The sequence below is a fragment of the Lithobates pipiens genome, unplaced genomic scaffold (assembly GCF_037356315.1).
Source record: "Lithobates pipiens isolate NorthernLeopardFrog02 unplaced genomic scaffold, aLitPip1_a1.2 Scaffold_8, whole genome shotgun sequence".
In the NCBI taxonomy this organism is placed as follows: Eukaryota; Metazoa; Chordata; class Amphibia; order Anura; family Ranidae; genus Lithobates; species Lithobates pipiens.
Genome location: NW_027507903.1, coordinates 232,881,985 through 232,901,438, shown reverse-complemented (window position 1 = coordinate 232,901,438; position 19,454 = coordinate 232,881,985). Strand labels below are relative to the sequence as shown.

The following is a 19,454-nucleotide window of genomic DNA, read 5'->3' as shown; positions in this document are numbered from 1 at the left end:
ACATACTATTTTATTGAGCGTAAAAATGTCCAAAGCAACGTGGCTGCATAGTAATGGGTAAAGCTACTCCCCAGGTGAACACAAGGTAAGAAGAAGCCCCCACAGGATGTACCAGATAAATAAGAAAACCTCATTAGTGGTGATGTTACTGATGAATCTAAAGGAGCTCAAGAGGTCATTGTTCAAACTGGCATATGGTAGTATGGGTTTCTCTGAAGGCTATAATCAAATGTATACTATGTATACTAGGCCTTGTTTTCCATTCAAGCAACCCCATCCAAAGGTGTTGGATTATGGTCAAGGCTACTTTTGTCAACAGAAAATAGTTTTCCCCAGATTGATTTGATTGATTGACTGATTGATTGATTGGGGGAAAAAATGTTAGAAAAAATGTGTTCATTACAAAGAAAAATAAACCATTCACAATGGTGCCTTTCAGCAAAGAAGCTTACAACTGAGAGCTGAATTTAAGGCAGTCAGCAATATATATATATATATATATATATATATATATATAAAGAGAGAGATAGATAGATAGATAGATATAGAGCTATATACAGTTGTTCTCATAAGTTTACATACCCTGGCAGAACTTCTGATTTCTTGGAAGTTTTTCAGAGAATATGAATGATAACACAACAACTTTTCTTGCACTCATGGTTAGTATTTGGCTGAAGCCATTTATTATTAATCAACTGTGTTTTTAAATCATAATAGCAACAGAAACTACCCAAATTAACCTGATCAAAAGTTTACATACCCCAGTTCTTAATACTGTGTATTGCCCCTTTAACATCAGTGACAGCTTGAAGTCTTTTGTGGTTATTGTGGATGAGGCTCTTTATCTTCTCAGATGGTAAAGCTGGCCATTCTCTTGGCAAAAAAGCCTCCAGTTCCTGTAAATTCTTGGGCTGTCTTGCATGACCTGCACATTTGAAATCTCCCTAGAGTGATATTGAGGTCAGGAGACTGAGATAGCCGCTCCAGAACCTTCACTTTATTCTGCTGGAGCCAATGACAGGTCGATTTGGCCTTGTTGGAATGTCCAAGTACGTCCCATGTGCAGCTTTCTGGTTGATGGATGCAAATGTTCCTCCGGTATTTTTTGATAACATACTGCTTTCATTTTGCCATCAATTATGACCAAATTTCCTGTGCCTTTGTAGCTCACACAGCCCCAAAACATCAGCGACCCAGCTCCGTGTTTCACAGTAGGAATGCTGTACCTTTCATCATAGGCCTTGTTGACTCCTCTCCAAATGTAGCATTTATGGTTCTGGCCAAAAAGCTCAATTTTGGTCTTATCACTCCAAATGACCTTGTGCCAGAAGATTTGAGGCTTGTCCCTCTGCTGTTTGGCGTATTGTAAGCAGGATACTTTGTGGCATTCGTGTAGTAGAGGCTAAGTGCCTCCTTATTGTGCATCTTGAAACAGCCACATCACATGTTTTCAGAGAGTCCTGTATTTCTCCTGAAGTTATTTGTGGGTTTTTCTTTGCACCCCCGGACAATTTTCCTGGCAGTTGTCCCTGATATTTTAGTTGATCTACCTGACTACGATTTGGTTTCAACAGAACCCCTCATTTTCCACTTCTTGATTAGAGTTTGAACACTGCTAATTGGCATTCTGAGTTCCTTGGATATATTTTTATATCTCTTTCCTGTTTTATACAGTTCAACTATCCTTTTCCCTCAGATCCTTTCCCCATGACTCAGAATTCAGAAACGTCAGTGCAGCACTGGATGAAAGATGCAAGGGTCTGTCAGGAGTCCAGAAACTCATTGACCTTTTATATGCACACACTCATTAAAAGCAAACAGATCACAGGTGAGGATGGTTACCTTTAATAGCCATTCCAACCCCTTTTTGTCAACTTGTATGCATGTTATCAGGCCAAAATCACCAGGGTATGCAAACTTTTGATCATGGCCGTTTGGGTCGTTTCTGTTGCCATTATGGTTGAAAAAGAGTAAACACTGTTGATTGATAATAAATGGCTTCAGCCATACACTAACCACAAGTGAACAAAATGTTTTGTGTTAGCATTCATATTCTCTGAAAAAATACCAAGAAATCATAAATTCTGCCAGGGTATGTAAACTTATGAGCACAACTGTATATATATATTTATAAATATATATATAGATAGATATATATATCGGATACAATAAGTATTGAACATATCACCATTTTTCTTGGTTAATATAATTCTAAAGATGCTATTGACATGTTAGTAACAACTCATGCAATCCATACATACAAAGAAACCAAAAAAAATAAGTTCAGAAATAAGGTTATGTGTAATAAAATGGAATGACACAGGGAAAAAGTTTTGAACATGCTAACTGAAATGTATTTAATACTTCATACAAAACTCTTTGTTGGTAATGACAGCTTCAAGATGCCTCCTGTATAGAAAAATTTGTCGCATGCATTGCTCGTAATTTTGGCCCATTCTTCCACACAAACAGTCTTCGAATCTTGAAGATTATGTGGGCCTCTTCTATGAACTCTGATCTTAAGTTCTTCCCCTAGATTTTCTATTGGAATCAGGTCAGACGATTGGCTGGGCCGCTCTAGCAGCTTTATTTTCTTTCTCTGAAACCAATTAAGAGTTTCCTTGGCTTTGTGTTTGGAATCATTGTCTTGCAGAAATATCCACCCTTGTTTCATCGTCATCATCCAGGTAGATGGCAGCAGGTTTTTATAAAGAATGTCTTGGTACATTTTCTATTCCTCCTTTCTTCAATGGCATGAAGTTTGCCAGTACCGTATGCTGAAAAACAGCCCCATACCATGATTTTCCCACTTCCAAACTTCACTGTTGGTACGGTATTTTGGGGTGATGTGCAGTGCCATCTGACCACCAAACATGGTGTGTATTATGGCATCCAAAGAGTTCAATTTTGGTCTCATCTGACCAGACTATATTCTCCCAGCATTTCACAGGCCCATCTAAATGTTGTTCAGCAAACTTTAAACAAGCTTCAACATGCCTTTTCTTCATCAATAAAGTCTTGTGTGTTGAGCGTGTGTCACGTACCTAGTGGTGAGCCCGGAATGCAGAAGGAAACCTCTCTTGCATTCCCGACTCACGACCCCTGATGGTGGTGACAGGAGGCACGGGAGTCAAAGGTAGCATGAGTGCCTGGCAGGATCAACAGCCAGAGGGTGGATCAGGCTGACTTCAGGAACTGTAGCTAGACAAGCAGGCCTCAGTGGCAGCGGACAGGAACCAGTAAATAGCAGGAGACCAACAGGAACAGGTAGATTGCTCAGGGGCAGGCACATGGAAGAGTCGGGCAAGCCGGGTTAAACCAGACAGTCAGTACAGGAACAGATGCAGCAGGCAGAGGCAGGAACGTGGAACAGGCCGGGTCGGTAATGGATGAGCACAGATGGACCAGAGGATAAGACAGGTGCAGAGTCGTAGACAAGCCGGAGGTCAGAGGCAGGCAGGGAAGGTCACAGGTCAGGCCGGGTCAATACACGAACAGATCAGATTCAGGCAATAGTCTCAGGAACGCTGTAGATCAAGCAGCAAGATCTGAAGGGAGAACTGGGTTTAAATAGCCCGCCTGACGGCGGTAACCACATCCGCGCGTACGCGGAGGAGCGCACCCTCACGGACACGGCCAGGCACCCGCAGGCATGCACAGACAGGCGACGGACCACTGTCCCCAGCCAGCCTTTCCTGACATTGTGCATACAGGCCATGGTGATTGAGTGCATTCATTATTGTTTTTCTGAAGCTCTCCACAAGTGGTCCTTGACTCTTAGACAACTCTGTTGATAATTGTTTTCACTCCTCTGTCAGAAATCTTGTGAGGAGTACTTGGTCATGGCCGGTTTATGGTGAAATGATGTTCTTTCCACTTCCGGATTTTGGCTCCAACAGTGCTCACTGGAGCATTCAGAAGTTTAGAAATCCTTCTGTACTCAATGCCATCAGTATGTTTTGCAACAATAAGGTTGTGAAGGTCTTGAGAGAGCTCTTTGCTTTTACCCATCATTAAATGTTTCACCTTGGAAATGAGACACCTTTTTATAGTTAAGCAGTTGAGACGGAACCAGCTGGTATTAATTTGCACTGACAAGGGCCAGGATTGCTTTCTAATTACTGATAGATTTCAGCTGGTGTTTTGGTTTTCTTAGCCTTTTTTCACCTCCCTTTCTTCATGTGTTTAATACTTTTTCTCTGTGTCATTCCAATTTATTACACATAACTTTATTCCTGAACTTATTTGTTTTGGTTTCTTTGTATGTATGGATTGCGTGGGTTGTTACTGACATGTAGTGAAAAATTCATGTCGATAGCACCTTTGGAAATATGGTGACGTTTTTAATACTTATTTTACCCACTGTATATACTGTATATACAGTGTGTTATGTCTTACTTTCAAAAGGGATGGTATTCATGTCCATCCAGTCCTGAGGTATACAAGCTAACTTCCCTTCCCCATACCTATGACTGGGCAGTTATGGATTAACAACAGACTGATGAGGTTGTCTGTGTGCGTTCTCCTCCTATCACCATGTTCGTTGCCCCCACATGACTGAAAACAGCTGATTGGCCCCAAGCGTTGCCTTTCAGTCTCCCAGCCTGAGTGCTGATGTATAGGTAATTACAAGAGCTTTCAATTAAATCAAATCTAGGTATTATTAGCAGTTTAATTTAAAACGCACACATTTAAGTGTGGTAGGATTAGAACCTCAGTCAGATTTTTTTCCTTTGTTTCTGTACCTCCTGAGGAGGAGCTTCACCCTTTCATGTTTTTTTTTTCTTTTTAAATATACTGAAAGATGAACGGTTAAATCCGATTGGTTGCTACATAACACAGCTCCAATATAAGGCTAGTTTTCTTTTTGCAAGCTTTCTTAAATTAGCTCTACAGTATAATGTGTAGGATAGATGTGAAGATGTATTTTAGAACTTCACTCTAGATAGAATCTGACTTTCAACATATTACTATATGAGTAAATCTTACATTATATTATTGTGGTATTACAGCTGCTTTTTTTTCCCTAGAGCTGGTATTGATGACAGAAGTGATAGTTGTGTTTGTGACACTGTGACTGTGAGATGTTCTATGTTGTCTGTGCCACTGTCTATAGATCGATAGCTTTACTTGTGACTGGTGATTGTGTTCCTGTGTGCGGCACATCATTTGTGTTTTTGAAGAGACAAACGCCACAGTGTAAATTAAAGTATGTTGTGTTTTTCCTATTTCAGTAACTAGCAGTTGCTGGCTAATTGCAGCTGGCCGGGTTCCTGAATGATTCCTGCTCTGTCAGCTGTCCATGTAAATATGCTTCCTGATGGACGCCTGCTGCAGAAATGTCTTGTGCCAGTAGTTTGTAGCCTTTAACATTTTTAAAATTTGTTTTATGATGTATGCATTTTATTTCTGTGATGTGCGTATTGTTTATCTAAATGCAGCATAAATCTTTGCTTTGTAGTACCTTCAATGATTTTATTTAAATCTAAGTTCCAAGCAAAAAGCTATAAACTGTTAAAAACAACTATATGAGACACGGTTACGTGCCAAAGGGTTTGTAATTAAATTTGGTCACTCCAGTCATCCAAGCAGCAATGCCAGACAGCATAGTAATTTTCCTGACCTCCAGTGCAGTCAAGCAGTACAATCTAGTCAAGGATCCAAATACAGTAAGCTGATTGGGCAAGGAAAGAGAAGAAGAACACTGGTGAAGTCCAGTTTTTTTCTGGCACTTTGCAAAGCAATGGATACCTTTCTAGTTAAAGAGGAAGTAAACTTCCATTACTAAATTGTACCTATAGGTAAGCCTATAAAAAGGATTACCTATAGGCAGGGCTTTTTTTCAGCGGGAACTCGGGGGGACGCAGTTCTGGCACCTCCAGCACTGAATGTATGTAATGGAAAGGGGTGCTAGGGTGGGATGGAGGGTCTATTGATGCAGAGGAAGATCTATTGTTGCTGGTAAGGTCTTTTGTTGCTGGAGTTGCTCTACTGTTGCTTGGGGATATATTGTTGTGGGGGTTCTATTGCTCTCAGGGGATCTTTTGTTGCTGGCTGCAGGGGATCCATTTTGTTGCCTTTCTTGTTATCATTAACAAATTCCATACACATATTTTAACACCACAAAATGATACTCGGTACTGTATTCTCTAAAAGGTGCAGTATTGGTGCTCAGAGGTGGGTAGGGGGCGGAGACGAGGGGTGACTCAAAAGGGGAAAGTACCTGCACCTTTTCACTGAGAAAAAAAGCCCTGCGTGCACTGTTTAGGAGATATTTACTGTACATGCAGCAAGTGACATTACTGGCCCCCGAAAGAATGGCCACCTGTGCTATTCCTTCACAGCTCTGTGACCGGCGGCTCCCACGTGCAATACGCGGGTGATGCCATTTCGGCTCCAGCTAGTCGCAGAGCCAGAGTCCCCAAACCCAGAAGCAAGACTAGTGAAGATGGAAGCGACCTCCAGCGATGACATCACATTGCTGGAAGCCTCCGTTTTCAGGTAAGTTTCTCATAATGTGCTAGTATGCAATGCATACTACTATGCCTTTACATTGCAGGTAAGAAAAAAAAAACATCCAGCGTTTTTTACGATCGTTTTAAGAACGCTGACCCATCATGTACTGTAGCTGCTGACTTTTAATAAACAGATACTCACCAGATATATATTCTTCACCAGGATTTGGCTCTTCAGTACCAACATCTGAGATGTGGTTGCGGGCTGTGACTTCTTGAAGTCTCATAGCTGGCCCCTCCACTGTATATCACAGCACTGGCAGAGACCGATCCCAAAGCCTACTGAGATGTGTTGCATGCCTTAAGAGGCTGCACATGGGGATTGGTGCTAGAGGCCAAGCTGATGTAATTCTTGCCTAGGTGAGAATTACAGAAGTGGGATTGGGTATGGTGTATCTGGCGCAAAAATGGTACCCGTTAACTTAAATAACAAAAATAATTTTTTTTTATTAGAGGCAGAGGGAAAGAACTTTTGAGTGAAGGTCTGCTGTAAAGTACTTACTAATGAAAAATACATAAAAAATACAATAAATCATTCTTAATTATTCAGTAATAAATTTATATTCAAAGGAAAGTGGTGTAGCACTGCACTAACACAATAATTCTTATAATGATCCCCCGAAGCTAACACAAAAAGTATTTACAATAAGAAATTACAGCAATAAACAGTGGAACATGTCAGGTTCCCTAAATAGGGATAATGTTATAAATAAAAGCCCTACTGAGGTACAAATACCCTAAGAAAAACTTTGGTGCAAAACATAAATAAGGTGGAAAAGATAAGTAAATATAAATATGAACACCCAGATAGGGAGCTTAAATTCATATATGTGAGTAAATGTACTAGGGTGTTCATTTTTGTGAATGTGGGGACGCATTTAGGTCTTGGCAGCAGCATTTCTAATTTCTCCATTATTAGTGGCAACGCAAGAGAGTTATTTGTTCTTCTAATAAAATTATATGGTACTCATAAATTTTATGGCACTTCTTACTTTTATTATATCTGTCCAAAATCTGACTTTAAAGTATAAAATCAATAGTTGTCTAAATGCATCTGGCTTAAATACTTTTAAGTCACTGACCTAGAACAAGTATATAGTAAAGGAAAGTCAGAAGAACCTGTCAGTATTTCTTTCAGGTCAGTGATTCATAAGTCAGTGAAGCCAAAGCATTCACATAACAGACAGCTAGCTAGTAGGGTAGCGATGGCAGCCTCCATATTGTTCTTATGACACAACAGACATTTGTGTTTTTTTTTTAATAAAATACGTTTCAGTTTCTTTTTTTACATATTGCAGGTGAAGATCCAGAAACCCGGAGAATGAGAACAGTAAAGAATATAGCAGATCTTAGGCAAAATCTAGAAGAAACCATGTCAAGTTTACGGGGGACTCAAATAACTCACAGGTTTGTATGGCATGTCCTTATGTTATAGCTGTATATATATTCGATGTGCGTGGAAACTACCTCCCAAAAAGGACATGGGGCTAATTTGGGAGAGTTATAGCAGCAGGGCTTTTTTTTCAGCTGGAGCACAGGGGGAACGCAGCACATCCAGCACTGAATGCATGTAATTGCAAGGGGTGCTAGGGTGGGATGGAGGGTCTATTGGTGCCGGATGCTGGAAAATCTATTGTTGCTGGTAGGGTCTTTTGTTGCTGGGGTTGATCTACTGTTTCTTGGGGTTATATTGTTGTGGGGGTTCTATTGTTCTCAGGGAATCTATTGTTGCTGGCTGCAGAGGATCCATTTTACTGCCTTACTTGTTATCATTAACAAATTCCATACACATATCTTAACACCACAAAATGATACTTGGTTCATTATTCTCTTAAAGAGGCAGTATTGGGCAGTAGGTAGGGGGTGGGACCAAGGGGCAGGGCTCAGAGTTAGGTAGGGGGTGGAGACAAGCGATGACTCAAAAGGGGGGAGTACTGTACCTGCACCTTTTCACTGAGAAAAAAAAGCCCTGTATAGCAGAATCTGGAATCCCCATTTAAAATAAGGGAACCCCAGATATCTAAGAAAATTAACTCAGGGGTACCAATTGACCTATTCCCTATTCCCAGTTGACCTATTCCCACAAAGAGGTAAATGAACATACACACCTTAATTACAGTACAAAAAAAGTCTACATCTACATCAATTAAAGTGGAACTTCAGCCGTTTTTTCAACTTTCCATCTATTAATCTGCCCCTGTTTTAGCTTTTGATAGTAAAATGTTTTTTCTTCTGCCAGTTAATACATTATACAGCCTGTTTCTTGTCTGCTTATGACATCATGCACAGCTCTCTTGAGACTTTGCTGGGAATGGGTGGGGGGGGTCATTAGAGGGCCAATGAGCGCTGCAGAGCTGAAGATGTGCCTCTATGCGTCTGTGTAAATCCGGGAAGTGAAAAGGCAGCAGCTTCCGCTGCCCACAGTTAAAATGGTTGCAGCCAGAGGGAGATTTCTGCAGTATATTTAGCAAATACAGAATCACAGTATATATAAAATAATATGCAAAAGTGATTGGAGGGAAGCTTCAGAATGGCGAAGATGTTTTTATTATAAATTATGTGAGCAGACTGCAGTTCCTCTTTAAGATAACCGTATGCATGCCGATGTGTACATGTCATCCTCCCATCCAAAGTGAGAGATCCCTGCTGCTGTGGTAAACACAGTACAAGGGATCCTGGTGCTGTATACGTTTTTTTTTTCATGTTTTTATGTTTATTAGTTGTTATGTATTGTTATGTATTGTAATTGTGATGTTATTGACCAAATATGGCCATGGCCATACTTAGACTATGACATCTTCTGGGATCTCTGGCTGTTTGTTTACAGCAGTAGAGATCTGAGAGGCTAAATTGGCCAGTTCGGGATCTATAGCTGTAATCTTTTGTGATAATGCAGAGGATGACGATTGTATGGATTCCAATCCATGTGTATTCAGTGCTGTGATTATACATTTTTGCAGTGGTCTCTTTCAAGTCCCCTTGTATGTTTTTGTGTTTATAAGTTGTTTTATAATTATGATGAATTATTGGATCGCTTTTCAGAGGCACAGCAATTTAGCCACACATCTAAACTTAGTCAAAGTCATTCAAGAAAACTTCCCTGCAGTCTTTGTCAAATTAAATGAAAAAAATAAATAATAATTATGTTCTAATGATATGCACATGTATATACAAGCAGGGGTAAACAATTTGGCCCCTGCTTGTACTAATAAATCCAGCAACAGCAGTAGCAGCTGTTAACTTCAGTTGAATTTGCAATACTTGCGTTTTCCCCAGCCACTTTGAGGCACTCAATTAGAATAATTATTAGAAGCATCCTAAAAATGATTAGGCCATTCCTGGACTGCCATCTTCCCCTCTGATTACAAATACCACAAGCCGTTACTCAATCTTAGTTGTGCAAACTTCCCCAGAGTGTTGACTGTCTATTACAAGCAAGGAGAAATGAAAGCATGGGAAAAGTGACAGTTTTTATCCAACTTTCTCTAAGCCCCTGTTCACACGGTCGGACATTCTGACGGAAGGTGTCCGATCGGACCATGTTGTCGGATAATCCGACTGTGTGTGGTCTCCATCGGACTGTTTCCAACTTGTCTATAAAATTTGTGTAGAGAATTCCGATCAGACAAAGTGCCACGCATGCTCAGATCAAATTCCTAGACCAAAGCTATTGGCTACTAGCCTGAACGTAGTCCCGTCGTAACTAAATAACATCATCACGTTCTGAACGATCGGATTTTCCGACAACTTTGTCTGACTGTGTGTAGGCAACAGTTTCAGTCAAAATCCGTCGGACTAAATCCATCTGAAAAAATCCGACGGATTTGGTTGTCGGAATGTCCAACCGTGTGTACAAGGGCTAATACTCTCTCTGATATAAAGATCCATCACCGACAGTAAAGACTAATTAACAAACACTGCACAGCACTGCATTTTCCATCTCAGTTCAGTAAGAGCATTATGATATTGAAATCACACAAATATTTAATCTGCAGATTACAAAGCTATTTCCTTAAACCCTATGAAAATATATCAGTTATATCATTTAGTGTGCATATGCAGTACACTGCGCGGATACCCCAAACCACCTTGGGGGGGGGGGGGGGGCTGCAGTGGATGTTAAAAGGTCGGATGAATCATGCCCTTCCAATGAGCTTCCTAAATTCTACCCAGTCACTCCAACCGGCCTACTGGAGCCATATATATATATATATATATATATATATATATATATATATATATATATATATATAAATTAATAGCTGCATACAAATTAAATATCAGAACTTTGCATAACTTTGCACCCAGGAACATGTAGACATCTTTATCCCTGTCTCTGTGTCCTTCTCCACAACTATCTATCTATCTAGTAGTGCCCTAAGCAACATCGCTGTGTCTAATGCCCATTGCAACATAGTTTGGTTTTCTTGACCAAAATAAAGATAAACCCTACATTAGCAAAAATATAAGTTATGATAAATATTCTGGTTTTGGGGCTAAACATAATATGACAAACAAATTATTTATACTGCATATTGTTACATTCCTTCCCTTTTCTTTTCCGACAGCACACTAGAGACAACATTTGATAGTACTGTAACAACTGAAGTAAGTGGAAGAAGTTTGCCAAGTTTGCCAAATAGATCATCTACAGTTACATGGAGACTTGGACAGGCTAGCCCAAGGCTTCAGGCTGGTGATGCCCCCTCCTTTGTTGGTGCTTTCCCTCGAAGTAACGCTGGGCGCCTTATCCATACTGACCCATCACGGTTCATGTATACCACACCTCTTCGACGTGCTGCTGTTTCTCGCCTTGCAAACCTATCACAAGTGGAGATTTGTGAGAAGGGAAATCATGACCTGGACATGTCCTCGGAAGTGGATGTAGGAGGCTATATGAGTGATGGTGACATACTTGGAAAAAGCATGAGAGCTGATGACATAAACAGTGGGTGAGTGACTTGCATTATTCTTTGTATAGCAATAAATTCTAAATGTCAATGTATGTACATATTATAGCATGTTATAGACACCATTAAAGCGTGTGTGGCTTGTACGATCAATGTGGAACAATAATTCTGTGCATAATTGTGCTCTGTAAAATCATTCATTTTGCCTTAAATTAAACCAATTAGTAAAGGAATGTACTCTGGAAGGAAATAAATTGAGTCACAAGGCAGAAACAGCTTTAGGAGATATTACAGTTTCTTAAAGGCCTTTTACATGTGGTATTTAGAAGGATTCATATGCATATGATTTCCCTTGATATCTTCTTTTTTTACATATCAATCTTGACTGCTTTTTATTGCTAAAAGCCAGAAGTTTCAGTTTACAAATTCAGATTACAGACTTTTTTTTCAACAGTTTTTATTGAAAAAAAAAATTCAGTACAAACCATAATGTAAAATATTACATAGAATACAAAGGATGTAAAGAATGCACAATAAACATCAAACAACCAGAGTATACGATAAATATTGTAATAAGTTTGTCTATAAGGGTGTCAATGTTACTGAGTTTGAGTAAGTAGGGAGTCTGCCTGCAAGAGGGCAGCTCAGTGTATTCTTAGGCCGCGTACACACGTGCGACTGTTCGCCCAACCTTGTTCGTCAAACAGTTTGAGCGGACAGTCCGCTCAAAATTAGCATGAACGGACTTGACCACACACGACGAACGAACAGTCCGCTGAAACTTGCGCGATGACGTGAACGGCACGTACGACGGGACAAGAAATACGACGTCCAATACACTGCAATGCAACCTTCGCCGTGTAAATCCTTTCTGAGCATGCGCGGAACTTAGTTTGACGAACAAGCCTACACACGGGCGGACTGTCCGCTCAAACCAAGTTTCAGCGGACAGTTTTACGGGATTTCCGAAAAACTTAGGCCGCGTACACACGAGCGGACTGTTCGCCCAACTTTGTCCGGACAGTCTGACGAACAAAGTTTTTCGGAAATTGCAGTGTATTGGACGTCGTATTTCTCGTCCCGTCGTACGTGCCGTTCACGTCATCGCGCAAGTTTCAGCGGACTGTTCGTTCGTCGTGTGTGGTCAAGTCCGTCCATGCTAATTTTGAGCGGACTGTCCGCTCAAACTGTTTGACGAACAAGGTTGGGCGAACAGTCCGCGCGTGTGTACGCGGCCTTAGAAAACATAATATTAGAAAAAGGAGAGAAGGTCAGAATATTAGATGGATCATAACGAGACTGACGATAACCGTTTCCATGAGGTTCAGCATTAAACGAGTACTGTTAAGATACGAATGCAATCAAACATAAACATAAACGCTTGAGAAGACATCTGTTATTCAACTCTGTGCCAATCTGTCCATATTTTCCATTGGTTGTCAAAGCTCGCCCTTGTCCCAGCTCTGTTAGATAGTAAAGATTCCAAAATGTAATTTTGTCTTGTAATGTCAAGTACATCAGAAACGTTGGGAACTTAATTGGATTTCCAGTTTCTAGTAATCAATAATCTGGCCATAAGTAACTACTGTGTGGAAGCAAGGAGGGAAAAGCTCAATGCCTAGATTTAAAATCGCAAATTCGGGAGTCGGTGGCATCAGAATTCCCGTAATGCGTGAGATGCACCAAAACACACTCCCCCAAAAGCTGGAAAGGTGTTTACAGGATCAGAACACATGCGAGATGTTGCCTACCGCTCCACATCCTCTCCAGCACAGAGGGGAATTGGAGGGAGAGAATTTTGCCATACGGTACGGTGTTAGGTACCATCTCAAAGCTATTTTTTGAGAGAGCTCCCAGTGGTTCACACACCTAGAGGCTTTGTATATAGTTGTAAAAGCGCTTTGCCACTCGGATGGAGTGAAGGTCTTATTGGAGTCCACCGCCCACTTAGTGTAGGGAAGGGAGTTAGTAAAAGTGAATTTGTTCTGTAAGGGTGTGTAGAAAAAGGAAATCCCCTTAGTGGGAGGGGGCGTCTTTGTGTAAAATTGCCACAGCGTGTCCTGTATGTATATATGAGGGGACCGTAGTGATTTTAAGAAATGCGATGCCTGGATATATTTATAATAGTCAGCAGGTGGTAGAGCATATTCTTCTTTAAGTGAATCAAATGGTTTAATTGTGTTGTCTTGATATAAGCTGGCAATGTAGGAGATACCTCTGGACTTCCAATCTGAGTAATCTGTGTGTTGAATTGCATGGTTCAGAATTTCAATAGGTATTGGAACATCTCTTACTTCAGAAGGCTTATCTAGCAGGTTGTGTAGGTCTCTACATGCCAATAAGGAGGCCTGAATAGTGAGTGGAAGTTGGCGCAAATGGAAAGGTCTCCATTTATCTAGTAAGAGATTGAGCAAATCATTTGTTGGGCTAAGGGCCTGCTCTATGCTGCACCAAAGAATGTTGGGTGATGGAGAGAACCAATGTCTGAGTGGAGTAAGAATAGCAGCCATAAAATAGTCCTTTAAGTCAATCAGGCCCACTCCTCCCACTGATCTATGTTTTACTAAGAGGGATTTAGAGCATCTAGGTCATTTGGGGCCCCAAATATATTGTTTGAGAATAGAGTTAAGGGCTTTTAGATGACTATTTTTAAGTGGACTGGGTAGCGTTCAGAAAACATACAATATTTGAGGGAGCAAAAGCATTTTAAAAGACGCTAATCTGCCGGACCAGGTTAATTCTACTCTGGCTAACAGATTACAGACTTGTTCACAAATGTACCTAAAATTTCTGTCACTGTCTTCTACACATACCAGAAAAGGGGAGAAAATAGCCCAAAGTGAGGGAAATCTTCTCTTATAAAGTTGTCACTGAAACAAATGTCCCGCTGTCCACCATTAAATATAGAAAGTTAATCTCCCTAGAGGGCGCGCAGACAGAGATAAGCACCTGGCAGGAGATCTAACCCTTTCCCACTCCAAAACATGAAAGGTTGGCTATACATACACACTCTAAAATTCACAATGTATTCCAAAAACATTAGAAGTTTGTAGGCCATGTATGGGCAGCATTGAGAATAAGTGCTTAGTGCTGCTGCCTTGCATTACACGGTTCTAGGGTTCAATTCCAACTTGGAATGCGATCTACATGTAATGTGCATGTTTTTTTCTGCATTTGCATACATTTCCTGTCTTAGTTCTGAACATTTGGGTAGGTAGGACATCTAGACTGGACCCTAGTCCTTTTGTCAATACAAAAAAATGTGTCCTTTTCATTCCTTGATCTAGGAGAATCCCCATAACATATATTTATGTCTGCATTTGCAAAAATATGACACATGAGAAAGAGATCATTTATTTCTAGTAACTGACACAAGTAATTAATATTTTTTGAACATAAATTTGAAAAATGCTTAATATATGGATGGTTTATTTTAAGCTAAGAATCCTGGAATGATGCTATATTAATCTCCCTTCACTTTAATATTTCCCAAGATACCATGGAAATGTTTCATACTTAAATTTTCTGGCATTGCAGTAAATTTTCTTGATAATTTTCTGACAACTTCTTAGCTTGGTAAAGGGGATTTATCTCGCTTTAAGTGTTCATCCTCTTTAATTTGCAATTCCATATTGGCTCCTATTCCATTTTTTAATCCCTTAACTTATGTATATTATCACCTAATTAAAGCATTTTCCTGGCTGTTTTAATATGATAAACAGAGGATTTGTATTTCAAAAATGAGCTTCAAATCCACTGAGTATTGTTTCGTTATTTGCATAACACTAACACTGACCTAATGGAAAATTCAACAAACCGCCCATGCAAATCTTTAGACTCTTTTATTTATGGAATACGTATATTTACTTTTAAGCAAAGTAAGTAAAATGCATCATACTGGACAGCACAGATGGATGTATAGATTTAACTATGCAGGATCTTGTTTCTGATCATCAAACTCTCTTCACTAAACTCCCCATTTTAGATCAAGCTGCAGTAGCACTAGTACTTAAGTACTAGTTCTAAAGCCAAAATATATGGATGACCAGCACCATACCCAATATGTTTGCTCTGTCATTATATGTATAATTGAACATACAGGTTTTGTTATTGCTTGTAGATAAAGTTCTAGTTAATGATAGGTAGAAACAAATTCATTTGTGTTTTGGATAGAGTAGGGAATGGTTTGGACCCTAGTCTCCAGACTTTTCCTTTATTTTGTGTCCCATTAGAGAGAGATCCCTTCACTTCCTGTTTCAGAGGCACCAGTAAATAGGATGTTAGTTCTGAGACAGTTGCCACCAGAACAGGTTTACCCACTGATTTAAATCTGTGCTTTAAAGACTATTTTATTTTAATGTTTTATTCCTTGCTAGGTATTTGACAGATGGTGGACTTAACCTGTATACCAGAAGTCTTAACCGGATACCAGATCTTGCAATGTCTCGTGATATTATTCACCGAGGAGTGCATGATGTTGCTGTAGATGCTGACAGGTAATTAAAGCTAGTTTTATGTTTTATGGTTTATGGAAGAGCATGATGATGTGAGGTCTGCTATAAATATATATATATATTTTTTTTTCATGGATAACAATTTCCTCATTGTTTTTTACACAATGCTTAAATACATGTTTAATGTTTAGCATAAGCACATTCCATTCTCTTTTTGTAGCCTTTGACAAAAAAAATAAACGTATGACACATTAAAGTGGTTGTAAAAGCTATAGGTTTTTTACCTTCATGCATTCTATGCTTGCTATGGAGCTTGCTATTGGGGCTTGCTAAGTGGCTTGCTATGGGGGGCACTTGACAGGGGGAAGTAGCCCAGAGGGATGGCGGGGGACCTGAGAAGAGGAGGACCAGGGCTTCTCTGTGCAAAACGTTTGCACAGAGCGGGTAAGTAGAATATGTTTGTTATTTTATAGAAAGAAAAAATGTGAGCCTTTAGTAAGCATTTAAACTAAAGTAATTGTTCAGTATCTACTATTCATAAACTTGGCAAAATGAGAAATTGGGCAGCGAGATCAATTTTGCGCAATCATTTCTTTTATCCTAACATACACTATGGCTATATATTTTGAAAGACAGCACCTTGGGATAAAGGTAATGTCCATAAAAAACACAAGGCGATAACCTATGTGAAGTGGCATCACGCAAATAAAAACAGATGTAATGGGATACCAACCCTTGCAATCTCTGTAGCATGACCATAGTTTACTGAGCAAAAATGGCTGTGTAATGAAATTATAGGTGAAGATATTCCTAAACACCCATCATTAAACATTTTTATAATTTCATCTAGAGCAGGGGTGCTCAACCTGTGGCTCTCCAGCTGTTGTGAAACTACAAGTCCCATCATGCCTCTGCTTTTGGGAGTCATGCTTGTACTTTTCAGCCTTGCCATGCCTCATGGGACTTGTAGTTCCGCAACAGCTGGAGAGCCACAGGTTGAGCACCCCTGATCTAGAGGCTTTAAATAAAGTAATTGAAAGTAGATGAATGCCGTATCTAACATTTACACTTTTGTGAAATTTGTGCAATTTTAACTGAAAATTGGTGGATTTTCTGTAGAATTATATAAGACAACTTGATTTAATAGTCTTAAGCTGGCCATTTACTGTACAAATGATGGATGGTTCCTCAATCTTGCTTAGTCAGCTGCCTCCCATCCAATTAAAAAATTTAATGATCTGGGCAAAAAAAAGTGTTGAATAAAAAGCAGCTGCATCCAATAAGATGCAGTCACTCTTTCTGTATTTTGATAGCCGATTGGGCCAACATTCAAGATACAATATATAGGCACAGCAGGAGACATGTCCATCTACGCTGTGTAATGTGGATTGGGAAAGCTGCTAGTTTCATTTCATTCAGTCTGCAGGCTGAATAAAAAAAAAGAGGGAAAAAAACTATTAGTGTATGGCCAACTTAAGGAATCCAATGATACTTGGGAACCACTATGGATTTCAACATTGATGTGCTTGAACCTCTATTTGAAAAATACTTAATTATTTTCTGTGTTTAAACATATGGCAGTGGTTTAAATATTTTGGCAGTGTATACTATTCTGATATCAGCATCAAACATTATGCCGCACATATCAGTTGTGACATTCATCTTGTTTTCAGGCTTCTTTTTGCAATAGATGTCTGGCTCAGTTGCGGTTAGCAATTCTCTGAAAATTGAAATTCTATCTAGTGATGTGTTCGGTGTCACTTAGATGTTTTCAATTGCTCCATTACAGAAAGGAATAATGTGTATAAGAAATTACATGCAGCAGCTAGATTTTTTAAAACATACAAGATCTGGTTAGGAAAGATACCAGTCCTGATTTACAAACTAGATGACATTTTATTCTCATTGTTTTGCTATGTGCAACATTGACAACTGTATATGAGTCATTACATCAACCTTTACATCACCCTACACAGAAGCCAGCTCACTATTCCTTATAACACAGTTTATGAGCTTTGTATATACTCTGATAACATAACGCTTGTTAAATAAGGGAATTCAGATAGCAGAGATGAAGTTCTTGAACCCAAGTGTATTTGTTCACTTATCTATCTCACTGCAGAAGTTTTGTTCCATATGTCTAAAAGTATATATTTTAGTAGTCATACCTAGCTTCTTACTTTTCAGCCCATCTATTGCAGGCATTACAATGATAGCATAATGATAATAATGCTCCCTGGTGTATTCTTTATATCAAAGAATAAACAGAAAATTGGGGAATTTAGCAACAAGAAAGTGACACTTTAAATGGCCCTGGTCTTATGGAAGAGGCAAAGACCTTATGGAAGTTTGCAAAGACTATTCCGGATAAATCTTGTAGTCCAAAAGATATTAAAAACTGATGGATGAATTAGCCTGCCAATGTCTACCCCAACTTAAAATATTACCATAAGGTGCAGTTGGCCTTTCAACCAATTCCTTGGTCTTAAAAGTTATTTTAGTTGGCACAGTTATCCCAGTACATTCTACGTTCAAGCCTCTCTTGATGGGTATATATATATATATATATAGACAGTATATAACAGGCAATTTTGATGGTAGATGCTGTTTATGGCTTTGTGGCAGGAAAGTGGTAGAAAGTCTGTACATTCATGAAATATTTAACATATATACTTTATTCAATAAACATTTTATTTTTTATAGCCCAAAATGTGTATTATCTCATAATACTGAGATACTGTAGTTAAGAAATTCCATCTCCGTTTCCTAGGTCCTCATTTTGTTGATGGATTGTTGGTTAGATTAGGTGCTTTGTTATGACTTGAATGGCAGTGTATCACTTCCTTGTATTGTGGTTAGAAAAGTTTCCTTTGGATAGCAGAACAAAGTTAATTTGAGCAATCTGTGTTAAATCTGATACAGTTTCTAGAATATATTTATCATGTAACCAGTAGCTTTGAACATGCTCATTTTCCTGTGCTTTCTACAGTAAGTGAGCTTTTAGTTTTAGATTAGATCCTTAAAATGAGGTTTGTCCTATAAGACACTTTATATATTTTTCTTTCCTTCAGAAAAACTGGCATTATAACCTGACAGATCTCCTGTGATGGTGCCCCCATCAAAATAAGTGTGCCACAAGCAAGATTTATGTTACTAACCATCTTTACGCTTATTCCCACAGTCATTAGAATGATTGTCTGTGTTCCCTGTGTTTTAACCTAAATGCAAACATTGAGCGAGCCAGACCACAATAAAGGATTTCTCAACAATCCAATCTAATGATCATCTGTATCTGGGTCTGTTCCCACAAATGAGCGTTCATGTTTGATGTCATGTCCAAAGTTTTAACGGTTTGTTATTTGTGAATATATCTTATATGACTAGGTTACATACAATGTGTGTGGTGGGGATATGTTTGAAAGTCAATCCTTGTGTTGGATCTGCCAACTTGAAAGAAACATTTAGGAAGAAAAGTAAACAAGGGGTCATGGGGAGGTGGTGACGATGGGAGGTAGGAGTATTTAGGGTTTATGATAAGTTCTTAATGTTTTCTCACCAAGGGCCAGAAACATTTT

General features: G+C 39.3%; 1 protein-coding gene across 25 annotated transcripts in view; it reads left to right on the top strand.

The window, feature by feature from the left end:
- NAV3 (neuron navigator 3) overlaps positions 1-19,454 on the top strand; it is an 873,011-nt gene that overhangs the window by 681,502 nt on the left and 172,055 nt on the right. For all 25 annotated transcript variants that reach the window (XM_077474065.1, XM_077474059.1, XM_077474072.1 and 22 more), the window contains 3 exons: positions 7,814-7,922; positions 11,084-11,467; positions 15,802-15,921. In XM_077474065.1, coding sequence (XP_077330191.1) covers positions 7,814-7,922; positions 11,084-11,467; positions 15,802-15,921 — 613 coding nt within the window. The remainder of the gene's footprint in view (positions 1-7,813; positions 7,923-11,083; positions 11,468-15,801; positions 15,922-19,454) is intronic.